The sequence below is a fragment of the Amphibalanus amphitrite genome, unplaced genomic scaffold (genome assembly GCF_019059575.1).
Source record: "Amphibalanus amphitrite isolate SeventyFive unplaced genomic scaffold, NRLGWU_Aamphi_draft 000794F_arrow, whole genome shotgun sequence".
Taxonomy (NCBI): Eukaryota; Metazoa; Arthropoda; class Thecostraca; order Balanomorpha; family Balanidae; genus Amphibalanus; species Amphibalanus amphitrite.
In genome coordinates, this window is record NW_024882288.1 from 99,788 (window position 1) to 112,923 (window position 13,136).

The 13,136-nt window shown below is 50.1% G+C and overlaps 1 protein-coding gene across 1 annotated transcript in view; it reads right to left on the reverse strand.

The window, feature by feature from the left end:
* The window catches only part of LOC122366278 (dystroglycan-like), a 63,836-nt gene that overhangs the window by 18,219 nt on the left and 32,481 nt on the right, over positions 1-13,136 (reverse strand). The window contains exon 2 of the mRNA XM_043338343.1: positions 10,276-10,588. Within this exon, the coding sequence (XP_043194278.1) occupies positions 10,276-10,572 (297 nt within the window). The 5' untranslated portion in view covers positions 10,573-10,588. The remainder of the gene's footprint in view (positions 1-10,275; positions 10,589-13,136) is intronic.

Here is a 13,136-nt window from a genome sequence, read left to right on the forward strand (position 1 = left end):
AAGGGTAGGGCAGGGCACAAGGACTGGAGAGGGCATGTATGTGCTTAGGTACATAGTAAATCAGGGCTCAAAGCAATCGGAAAGCCAACATCTTTTACACAGTAAAAGACCGAGGCATGTTACTTATTTTTGCTCGCACTTTTCGGCTGAAACCGTGGCATTTCAGTGTGGGACGCAGTGGTCCAAATTTCGCGAGGGCTACGTCCCAAAGGCAGGGGGCTGCGTCCCAAAATGGGACGCAGTCAGTATGTTAAAATATGCCCTGACATCCGCTGCGGCCCGCGATGCCTTTGTTCATTTTTCTACTATAAACAAGAGAGTTCGTAACTTTGATGTGATGTCTCAGGCGTCATACGAGCAATCTATGATACAGAGGTTCAGTGAGTGTCCAAAACTCTTGCACTCTTACGTCAGATCTAAGAAGGTTGCGCCGGTTGCTGTAGGGCCTTTAAGGTTAGATACGGGACAACTGACTTCGAACCCATTAGTCATGGGTGAAATACTGGCCTCTTCTTTTGCCTCTGTGTTTATGAAAGAGGTCCCCACTGCCCAAGAGCCTCATCAGACCTTTGACGGTTCTATTGACGCTATCCGAGTTACGGCGCAGGATGTGCTGTCACATCTTCGCTCCCTTGACACAAACTCTGCAATGGGTCCTGATTTTATTCATCCGCTAGTGTTAAAAAATTGTAGTGATGTCCTAACTTACCCTTTACATGTTATCTTTAACCGATCGATTGTGGAAGGTACCGTTCCAAGCGCCTGGAAGAGGTCTAATGTAATACCGCTGTTTAAGAAGGGAAAGCGATATGAACCCCTTAATTATAGACCCGCAAGTCTTACTCCTGTCTGTTGTAAGGTGCTAGAACGTGTCATTGCCAAACATGTATACGAGTACCTGGATTCAAATAGAATTATATCGGAGCACCAGTTTGGGTTCCGTCCCGAGAGATCGGTGATGGAACAGCTCCTACTTGTCTATGACGACGTATCATTGAAAGTTGACGCAGGTCAGACCGTTGATCTTGTTCTGTTTGATTACTCCAAGGCGTTCGATGTGGTGTGTCATAGAATACTGCTTAGGAAACTTCAGCTGTTGGGTATTGATGGATGCCTACTCTCTTGGATTTCTTCATTCTTAACAGATAGAGTCATGCAGGTGTGTGTTGGTGGTAACTTAAGCAGCAGCAGAGACGTGTGCAGTGGTGTTCCACAGGGTTCCGTGTTAGGTCCGCTGTTGTTTTTGATATATATTAATTTTGTGTGCTCAAAGCTTTCCTGTACTTTTAAGATGTTTGCCGATGACCTTAAATTGTATGCTTCTGTTGCGCGCAACTCTGTGTCGTTGTATCCCCAGACAGATCCGACACTGCAACAAGATATTGACGTGCTGTATAAGACCTCTCTGTCCTGGGGCTTGCGCATGAACAAGGCTAAGTGTGCGGTGTTGAGATTTTCCCGGAAGTTCTGTAGCCAATCTCAGCCGTTGTACACGTTAGACGGTACACCACTTCCGATCCATCACTCGCAGCGTGACCTAGGAGTGTTGGTCGATGATTCGTTAAAATTTCATCTACATATAGCCACTGTAGTGCATAAGGCCGGTGGACTGTGTCACAATTTTAAAAAGGCTACAGTTTGTCGATCACCCGCATTCATGTTGTTCCTTCTCAGGACGCATGTAAGGCCTGTGCTTGAGTATGCGTCTTGTCTGTGGTACACCGAATATGCTGAGGATGTGCGTAAACTAGAAAGGGTACAGCGCAGATGGACAAAACACATTGAAGGGATGCATGACATGACTTATGCGGAGAGGCTGAAGGAACTTGACCTTTTCTCTGTGCAAGGCCGACTAATTCGCGCCGATCTGATACAGTACTGGAATATTTTTCATGGGAAGAGCACAATAACCCCTGAGGACATTTTCCATCAGCCTCCCCGAGGTGGAACTCGTGGTCACTGCTTCAAGCTGCATGTAGCACGTGCTGTTTCGAACGTGCGGCAGCGCTCGTTTTCGCATCGTCGGGTGGCTATCTGGAATAGTTTGCCAGAGGCCGTGGTGGCCGCTTCAGATCTGTCGTCTTTCAAACGACTTCTCGCACAGGCACTAGGTAACACATTGTACGACTACATCTGACTCGCGATATTTGTGCAAACATACCGATAAGTGTTGTTTTCCAATGGCATATGCCACGAGGACACACACTTTCCAGTCATCTGGCCATATCTATAGGACATCATCGTGGGGAGACTGTGACTGGCGTGTCCTGATCCTATCCGGGTTCCTCCTGCTCCAGTCCTTACTACCGGCTGCGAAGCAGAAGGAGCCCCACCAGGTAAGAGTACCAGGTAAGAGTACCAGTAGCGAGGCCAGACTGCACTAACACTCTGCTCTGCAGTCTGCGCCGGCCAGGCGGCTGGCGGCGTCACCACTGTTTGATTATCCTCTGAGTAATGAACACATAACAGACGGCACCTGACCGTCGCGTGCACTGTTTTAGGAAGCAACCGTGTACTCACAGGGCGCACAGGGTGGGCCGGGTGGACCGGGTGTTGGTTTTGGAGGTGCACGCCGGCCCTCGCTGCCGCCCAGCAGACAGTTCCGCACGAGCTGACTCACCGGGCCCCCACGCACTTACCGAGTACAGGACAGAAGGTCAGCGATCCGAAACCATAAAACAAACCCGGGATGGAACACGCCAGGTGGTCCGGCGAGAGTTGTACCAGTCAGTTGAAAAGGACGGCAGCGAAAAACGATACCGCCTGCTAAATCGCTTATGAGGTGTAAAAATAAACACTCGCACTGTACATGTAGGTAGATAAGTGCCAAGTTTATCCAACAAGCTCTGGCTCAGCAAATAAGATAATTGACAGTTGCATCGGAAATAGTTTCTTAGAATATAGGTAACGATTCTTTATCTTTAATTCCAATTTCCAGTCTCGACCTTTATCACCAATTTATAAACTCGTCTTTCCCTCGCTCCTAACTGCCCTCCGTCCCCAACCAGTAAGACGGACGACGATGATACGGAAAATAGACGTTTTTTTCTATTTATTGCTTAGATAATGTCGAGCGTACAAAAAAACGTCTTAGACCCACTGAAATAAATATACCTATAAAATGCCGAGGCCTAGCAGATGCGCTGCAGTGGTGATTCAGAGGTGTCATCTATGAAAGGTCTGGTAGGTTCATTAGCCGGGACCCCGCCGTGGCGGCGCCAATGGCCGTCCCTGCACCCCCCCCCCCCCCACCGGGCACCAGACCCCCTACCGGCCGCCAGCCGCTGACTCGTCCAGTTCCGGACGACCCGACGTGCCCGACAGATGCTCAGCTCCTCAGCGGAGCGTGCAAACCATTAGACTTGTTGGACAAACATTAACTCATTCGGCTAAGAGTCGAGTCTGGTTCAACATCAGGACCGGGCCAAAGTCGCATACCCTGACAGACCAATACAAATTCCGCCGACAGAAGAGATCACAATTCACGTAGTGCACAGTCGCCAGTTAGTCGTTTGTTCAGCTGACCGTTACCATGACTCATTGATTTTGCATTCTCACTTCTCAGGCTTTAACCCGCGCACCGACGGGGGTCTGCGCCAACTTCGCACCGACGGGGGGGGGGGGGCGGATGACCGCCCCCCCAGAGATCTCGAGAACGAAGCAAGATAGCGACAAGCGGTAAACGGCATCGGATACGCACAGTCAAGATCTACAATTTTTACTGAGGTCATTTTCAGGTCAGGTCAAAGATGACGTCACAGGGGTCAAAAAAGTCAAAAATGGCGGCGCTAGATATGGAGTTTTTCTCGAATAACTTTCGAATTAGTCGCGATAGGAACAAACTAAGGGCATCATCGTGATCCTCTCGTCAATCTGCATCGAATGATATATATGTTGACCTCGAAAGGTCAAGGTCAAAGGTTGACCACAGGTCACGTGACCTCGAGGTCATCATGTATATCATTTGATGCGTCTTGACGAGCTGAACACAATGAGACCATCCGCGCGGCTGTATCTTGTTCCTGTACGGAGTTATTGGCAAAAAACCTTTGGTGACCTTTGATGACGTCACATGACCTTACAGCTGCCCAACAGCAAAACAGACCTCAAGGTAGTGAAGGTTGATCGTATATGAAGTCATGTATCGCATATGGGGCCATTCCAACCCGTTTTAGTGGTAAAAACAGGGAGTTGATTTTCCCCCATTGACTTATAATGGGGAGGTCGCGAAATTGACCTGGCCTTAGGTCACCGACATCAAAATTCCGAGATATACAAATTGTAGCTACTAATGACCTAATAACATCCTGCGACTTTCAAAGGCCTCCGACATCTACTGTAGCTCTGGCACGGTGACAAAGTTGCAAAAAAGTGACTTGAGGTTGGGTCATTCAAAGTGACCTGGTGACCTGACCTTAAAAGTTAGGAGGTTCAAACTTGTACACCATGTGTAAAATTGATGAGAGAATAGTCGTACCAAATTTCGCGGAGCTACGCGCCGCGGTTCTCCCGCTATTCGCGAAAAACCTCAGGGGGGGGCGGATATCCGCCCCCCCGTCGGTGCACGGGTTAAAGTTGCAATATCCCACAATAATCCTCGAGCAGTCGGACTAGCAAGTGTAAGATGAAAACCCGCCGATGGAGTCGAGCTTAACTTTTTTTTAGAAAATGGAAAAAGTGTCGAGACACGACCCGCCACTCGCCGGGTGACCTTTGTGGGGTGTCTGTTCGCTATCCGTTTGAGAAGTTGTCGGACGGCGGGTTGTCCTGGACAAATGGACCCCTCGTGGTGAGTGACGGGACACGGCGCTCCCGGAGGTCAGAGCAGCCCCTGAGTCACTGTGGACCCAGCTGAGGTCACGGCCGACCAGTACCGACCCTCGCAGACCGGGAACACCCGTCAAACACCAGAGAGGGTGCCTGTCGTGGTACTGGCAAACACGGGGACACGGGACGGAGCTGAGGTCAGAACCGCCCCTCTCAGGGAACGCTGTGGCAGCTTTGACGGCTGCCAGGCAGCTTTGACGGCTGCCAGAACACCAGGCCTTCCCGAAGGCGGGGGCGGAGCTGCAGCTGGGAATCCCCTTCCTCTGCTGTTTATAGTGATGGCAGCAGACATCTTCCTCTGCTGGTCAAGGGGCCGCGAACTGCACCTTTCCTCTGACCAGGACTCGAAATGACCGCGCTCTCCCCGCCTCGTCAGGTCCACCTCCTTGGCCTCCTGATGACGACGACACGACCAAGAACACCTCTCGGGCGAGGTCGCGTTTGACACGATTTGCGTGGCCCTGGCACTGCGTCGTGAGGAGACAGTTCAGTCCAGCAGAGGAGGCGGTGTTCTCTCTCTCTCTCTCTCTCTCTCTCTCTCTCTCTCTCTCTCTCTCTCTCTCTCTCTCTCTCTCTCTCTCTCTCTCTCTCTCTCTCTCTCTCTCTCTCTCTCTCTCTCTCCCTCTCCCTCTCCCTCTCGCCCTCTCCCTCTCCCTCTCCCTCTCTCTCTCTCTCTCTCTCTCTCTCTCTCTCTCTCTCTCTCTCTCTCGCCAGGTCCCTCGCGCTGGCTCTAGCACTGCCCCTCCCAGGTGTGTGTGTGAGGGGGGGGGGGGCAGGTGAAGTGAGAACCCCCCACGGCCGAGTGTGGAGAGACCGTCAGTTCTGTTTGTGGGCGAGGGGTGCGGCCGGTCGGACCTTGGACGGGAGAGGCAGCGCGCAGTCGCCGTGACTCGCCAATCACGACTCACGAGTCACGACCGTCACCCGGCGGAGGGGGTGTTTACCAGCGCCCCCGGTACCTGGTGCAGACAGTGTACCTACCCACAAGGCAAGGACAAAACGGCCGAGCGAGCTGGGTGCTGACTGCAGGGCTACAGCAAGCTCCATGTGGCCCATGGCCGTTTCTTCTACTCTAATGACAAATAAATACAAGCAAGGAATAAATACAGACGACGATGACATTTTCCGTCAGACATGGTTTATGCACGAGCCAAATTACGTGCATTCCGTAGCGATATTTCAGCGCCATTTTTCCTGCAGGCGGGCAGACGTCTGGACGGGGCTCGGTTATTTCGGGAGACTGAGCTGCTGATTGCAGTCATTTAACGGTCGGTTTTTGCAGAGGCAGCCGGGCCGCGCATCAGTTGGTGGCCGACACGCGGAGAGGACGATAGAGAACGGAAAAAGTGGTCCGAACTTCTGGAAGAAACGCTAATAGTTCAATTGGCGCCAGCCAAATCCAAGAAATCAACACATCGGATAGGCATCAAAATGAATAATATGCCCTTTGTTTATCAAAGATTTAATGACAATGGACTGATACCACAAGACACTGCCAACTTCGATCTGCTGAAATGCACCAAAGGCTACATCAGTGGTACTTTACCCTATCACTGACGTCTTCGCCCATTGGTCGCCGATGACAGAGTTCTCGGGAGAAGTGACGACTGGGGCCGGCGGTTTCAGCCCGTCAGCCGACGCCCGGTGTTGGTAGGTCCGCCACTGGCCAGTCCGTTTGTCAGCAGGGCTCGACACCGAAACTCCATAAGGCCAGCGGGGTGCGAACGGGGCGGGACGCGACAGCGACGCCCCGCGAATGGCAGGGAGTTCAGTGTTCACTGACGTCTAAGGACCGGCGATTGTAATAGAGGACGGGTTATCCGGTCACTAAGATGGGGCGGAACGCACCTCGAGAAGTACATAAACCGGCTCCTGACCCCGCACCTGAGGACCGAGTGTCTAGGACAGGCATCTGAGGGGCATTCATTTTCACACCGTCAGAAGTCGGAGAGACAAAGCTGCTAAAGATTTGTTCCGGCACTTCTCTCTCTCACATGTCTTACAATCCCGGCATGCCTTCCTTGATCATATCATGTAGCATCTCGCGTTGGCGTCCTCTCTGCAGACAAATGACCGGCTGTGGACACTGAGCTGCCGTCTGCAGCGGCGCCGGATATGGGCGTCTTCCGGTGGCCGGTCACCGGTCCCGCCCTCATAGATCACCCGGGTGGTGAGGTGGACAGACAGCAGGTGCAGATGGAAAGGCGACCCCACCGCTGGGTGGAGGTGAGGGAGGGAACGTGAACTCAGTAGGAGGAGCGATAGCCAGCCATGTAGGAGGAGCTCTGTAATGACCATCGGCAACGGAATGTGAAGCTAAAATTATTGCACCGCGGCTTGCACGTCTGGTCGCTCGCTTTACGTTCTCAGACTGAAATAAAACTGCGGCCTTTCAAGGACTTATCAAGACCGAGAAAACCTTGCTGCTTCTTGCGTCACTAGTATCCATAAATTGTTCAATAAAAGCCAGTTTTACTAATGGGTGGTTGCATAATGGAAATGACATGCACACAATAAAAGAAGAGCAAAAAAGAAACGGTCAGAGACATAAAATCCTTACAGCAAAATAGCCACCAAAAGGACAAAGCGTATTGTCGTTGGCAGCGGGCCCGAGCCGTTTTCCTTTCCTGCACCCGCCCGATTGGGTCTCAATGCCACCCAACTGCCCGTACCACGCTATTCCCTGAAGCAGTGACAGTTCCTCGTGGATCTGATCGAGCCTATCAGTCGTGGGCCAACAGCCCGTCGGGGCTGAGTGAGTCAGTGGAGGAGGAGGGGCGCAGTGACCGCTGCAGCCCCTCCACAGTGCAGCCGCGGTCCTGCAGCCGCGCCTCCCTATGGCTTGCAGTGCTGCAGCGGAAATTCGTCCTCCCGCTCCCCGCCGTCCCAGGCCGCCCAGTCCACCCGGCCCACGGTATCAGTTTCAGGATCGCCGGCCGCCGGATCGGTTACGGCAAATGAGGCGGCCCCGCCCACACGGCCCGGCTCCCACCCGCTCCCCGCCCGCACAGCCCGGCTCCCGCCCGCTCCCCGCCCGCACAGCCCGCTCCTCGCCCGCGGGACGCCTCCCAATAGAGCACCGCTGCACCGAACCACGGCGTGACGCTAATTATATTGTAAAAAAGTGCAGTAAGGAAAATCTTCCCTTTAATTTACAGCTCAAGTAGGAGTAGGACTGGCTCAATAAAATCCAGACGCCTCTAGCTGCCCACTCAGCTGATATAAACGTCGGCTAAAAACCTTAGCGAAACTGGCAGACAGTGGCACCCATTCGCAATGTTATTAATTAATGGAGGAAAACTCAGTTGACAGGCACTACGAAACCAGTTATCCTCAACCCACTCCTTGATGTGGCTCATCATGACGTGATGCCTCCGCATACGAAATAAACTTCCATAAGTCTGAGTGACCATCAATTTGAGATAATCTCTTCCACGCCCGCCGGCTGACGACTGTAAATCACGTGTTATTCGTGTCTGGCACGAGCGCAGAGTCTCATAACGCCTGACGTGGCCGCACCCGGCAATCGCCTCTACCGGCTGACATGCGGTCCTGGAAGATTTAGAGCACTCGGTACTCGGAGGGTTTAGGGTACTCGGTCCTCACCTCATACCGGCTGACGCGGCCCTAGAAGAGGTACTGGGTACTCTCGGTACTCGGTACTGGAAGGCTGTACTCGGTACTCACTAGAGTTGCAAAATTTCCCTACCGCACTACCGGCATGCCGGTAATTTTTCACTACCGCAGGTTTTTTCGTGGTATCTGGCATGTCTTGCCGGTAGCATGCCGGTATTTTTGATTTTGTGCAAAAAAAAATTTCAGCAAAAGATTCAAACTTTGGACACTAAGAGGCTCTCAAATTGTAATAAAACAGCAATATTAACCACTGCAAGATACATTTTGTGGTAGAAGTTCCATTGCTAAGGGTAGGGGTAACACATGGACCTCAGCATTTCACAGGCTTGGTTATAATTAGAATTGTCAAGAATCTACTGTGGTCTACAAAAGGAAGAATTGGAATGGTACTCATTCATGTTGCAAAAGCACGATCAATTAGTAAGTCTAATGGTAGGTAATATGTATAACACAATAAAATAAATAAATGTTCATGACAACATTCCCTAGGGGAAAAGGCAGAATCAAAACACCAAAAAACACATTGTTTGGAAACTGGCCTTGAGTCTTGAGATCATGAGATGTGGTCTGAGAAACTCTACAAAGAATTTGACACTGACAATCCAGCTGAAAAGGCAGGTGTTAGGTAGCCCTGAGCCTGACTTTGGTCCCATAATTAAATGAAAATGGATTTGAACTGACATTTTGTCTTATCTTTACAAGAAAACACATCATGAAGGCAAAATTGACACGCAGTGGCGCAAAATAATACAACCAAGGATTTACTTTTAAGATTGAGATGCTCTCTCCCTAATAAATGGATGTAATCTGATGACGTAATAGGTATTTATTCATATACCCTTTTTTGGTTGAATAACTGAAGAGAAATGAATTTTCTTGTAGTGAATTACACTCACATTGTTGATTTCATTATAATTTAATATTGTGTTGGATAATTTTTATTAATATAATCATTCACGAGGCAGTGGCTTGCAGTCGTAAACCTTTTTTTTGCAGCGTTTTATTCAGCTGGTTAAAAGCCTCTGTTATGGCGCATTTGTTTCGAAATCCTTCATAACCTTCTGTTTGTTCCCGTTTGAGGTTGGAGAGGATGGAAGATATCGTTTTTATACATATTATTTGGTGACTGTTCTCAGGACCAGTGAGTTATTAACTCATTTTTTTTTACATGATTCGTATCTTATTCACGAACCAGCAAGCTATGGTGGATAGGAAACAGTAGATGTTGATCTCGCTTCCTCAGTTAGGAAGATGGCCGAATCTGTACTTGTTTATGTTTTGACCATCTAGATTTTAAACATTTGGCTGGTGCCTGCAACATTTTAGGAGAATGTGGAAAAGTAGAACACCTGTGAAATGTAAATGTGATTACTGCTCAGTGCTCACTGTCCAGTCTTTAAAAACACATTTCAGTAATTCAAGTTCTTTTTGTCCTCGCCTTTTTGCTGAATGTGTTAGTTTTTTTTTGTAGGCAATACCGCTTTGATTACAGGTGATATTTTAACAGTTATAGACTGAAATTGAGTTTCAAAATTTTGGGTATTTGTGGGGCCAACTCAGCCAAAATCAGCCTGCTGGTATTTGTGGTTGGACAATGGATGGCTGCTGGGTGGGACAGGTACTGCATGCCAAAATGTGGCATCTCTTGTAGGGGTAAGCTAGAATCAAGAATGCAGGTTTTTTAGTATGCCGGTAATTTGGCGGTTTTTTTGCTTGGGGCGTGGTAGCATGCCGGTATCCCAGAAAATTTTTGTGGGGCGGGGCGGTGCCGGTAGCAGCCTTTGGGGAAAACTTTGCAACTCTAGTACTCACCTCATACCGGCTGACGCGGCCCTGGAAGGCGTGCCTGTCGATGGCGTGGACGAAGAGGCGGCCGGGCCGCGCCGTGGTGTCGGCCACCCCCCAGAGGCGCCGGACGCCGCCGCCGGCGGCCTCCGTCGGTGCCGACGCGGGCTCCGGGTCGGCGCTGAAGCCCAGGTCGTCGGCGCCGTCGGTGCGGACCGTCTCGACGCGCCGGGGCACGTCGAACACGGTGTGTGCCGGCTGGCGGTCGGCCGCCGCCCGGGCCGCGGCCAGCAGGCACACGGCCGCCCACAGCGCCCGCACCATGCTCGAGCAGCGGCACCTGCAATCACAAGGGAGAACGGAGGTCAGAATACTGCACACTGAGGCAGAGAGGGCCAGAACACAGCACACTGAGCCGGAGGGACGGTTACCTCATCGACTCTACTGTCTTCCAGTCCTGAAATGGGAGGGAAGCGACGACGACGAAGTAAGTGCGGCGATTGTGTGATAGGATCTATATGTTACAGTTAGTATGCGAAATCCGTTAGTTTGCAACGCAACTAGTTTCGTTGCAAACTACCTGACCGGCCAGGAAACAAAGCTGTGTTTTTCTAACGGGTGACACTAGACATAAGACGGGTGGACACATTGGATAAAAACAGTGAATTAATCGGATTCGACTACATAACGTTACGATCACTGGCGGATCCAGAGGTGTGGGGGGGGGGGGGGCGCTCTAAATCGCTCCGCCATCCACGCAGCGCTTGAAAGCGACAAATATTTACTTATTATGAGAATGAAACGAAAACTGAACAACTTTTATAATCAAATACCTACTTGTTTTAGAATGCACAGCCGTGTGTATGGATTGGGATTAAAATCCGAAAGGTTTTTGGAATTAGGAGAAACTTTTTCGGATATGTCTCCCGCAACGTTTAAGACCATCTTTCTGGAACTGCTAGTGATCACCATGAATGCGTAGACATAAGCGGAAAGAAAGGTTCTGCTGCCGATTTCGGAATAGGGGAGACCCAGGAGGTATGGGCCCCCCGAAGGTATGGACCATCGCAGTTTTGAAGAAGTGTTGCGTATTTTTACACATTTGACCGCGTAAACTGGTAGCAGCCATTCTGTTAAATATACAACCCACGTGATTTCCGAAATCTTCCTCAGTCTTCCTTGGCAATGAGCGGCGATAAAGCGTTTTTGCCCTCTTCGAGTAAAATACGGTAGGGGAGAGTGGGGAAAGATGCCCAGGGTTTGACTATGTCATATATAATTCGAAAATGACGATCGGAAAGCCAAAATTTGGAGTTTCAACGGAAGCCGACATCATTTTTCTCCAAAAATATCACACTTTCGTGCCTGAAATATGATAACTTTTTTTGCTATTAAGCATTTTCCTGAAGAAGTGAAAGGGGGCATCTTACCCCACAGGGTGGAAAAGACGCCCCCTGGCGTTGGGTAAGATGCCCCCTGCACTATGAGTGACATAAATAGGCACGTGAATCGCCTGAACGAATCAGTAGTCCCTACGAGCCTGCAGTAGACACCAAACGTCATCGTAAGGGCCCTCAAAAGTAGTGTTAAGGGGCTTCAGAGGTCATCGTTAGGGCCATCATAGTCCAGCGTGGCCAAACAAGCCTCCGTGGTGGCGTTCGGAGACCACTGTGGGGCCCTTATAGGTCTTCACGATGCTTGAGGGCCCTCGAGCCCATCGTGGGGACCTCAGATGACAGCGCGGCCCGTGGAGCCAACGTGGGAGCCCTCAAAGGATGTCGTGAGGGGCCCTGGAACCAATGCTGGGGCCCACAGAGGCCGTCGTGAGGGCTCTCAGAATCAGATGCCGCCCAAAAAGTCGCTGTGTGGGCCGAGAGACCGGCATGGGGAGCACTCGACCGTACCGGACTCTCAATAGTCCCAGATCGGCTTTTGTCTCTCATCACAAGTATGTAATAAATGATTTGACGGGCTGCTTGAAGGACAGCCTACGGATTTAGGGGGGCGTCTTTCCCCATCAGGACAGGGGGCATCTTACCCCAAGGTACCGAAGTAACATTAAATCAGCACAATTTGTTAGCAATAAAACTACACCCTGAAACAAACTGTTTGGGACACAGTACACGCATGTTAATGTATCACGACTATAGCAAGGGACGCAAAAATTATCTACCTTCTTTGATATTTACAATGTTTTGACGCCAAAATACTTTTTGAAAGCAGCAAATAAAAAACATGCAATCACCAGGCAGCCGTTGCCCAACTGAGCTTCGCAAATTTTTGTGCAGTTAACAAGGCAGGCTTCCGCTTTACGCTAAGAACATTAATTTCCAGGTCCGATTCTTTGTTTCCCCGCTAGAGGGGGTGGGGCGTCTTTCCCACCCTGGGCATCTTACCCCACTCTCCCCTACATACAAAAAAATTCGTGATAAATTTGAACCAGGCTCGTTTTATGATGTCAGACCAGCTCTAACATAAAGTTTAAAGCAAGCAAATTAGTACTGGATAGACAATTTGAAGCTTTGTTGCAAGATTATGAGATGAGATGCTACGCACATTCTGGCGTCCTAACAGAGAGGTTCAGCCACCCACCCCCGTTGATCCTAAATCAATGAAATGATGCTTTCATTGAATGTCCTCTTCAATAAGTTTTATTTTTGCCGCACAAGGTCGAACATTTAACTAAAAATTTCATTTGAACAGAAAAAAATTATTTATCTTATTTCGCGGAGCATGATTGAGTTTACCAAAATACTTATGTGCCCAAGTGACCTCCATGAAGTAAGCTGTTGGCCGCTTATGCGGTGGCTCTAAGAGAGATCAAGGTAGATACCAGCTACGAGTATTGTTCTCATTGTCGAGAAAAGAATATAAAACATAGCACCGGC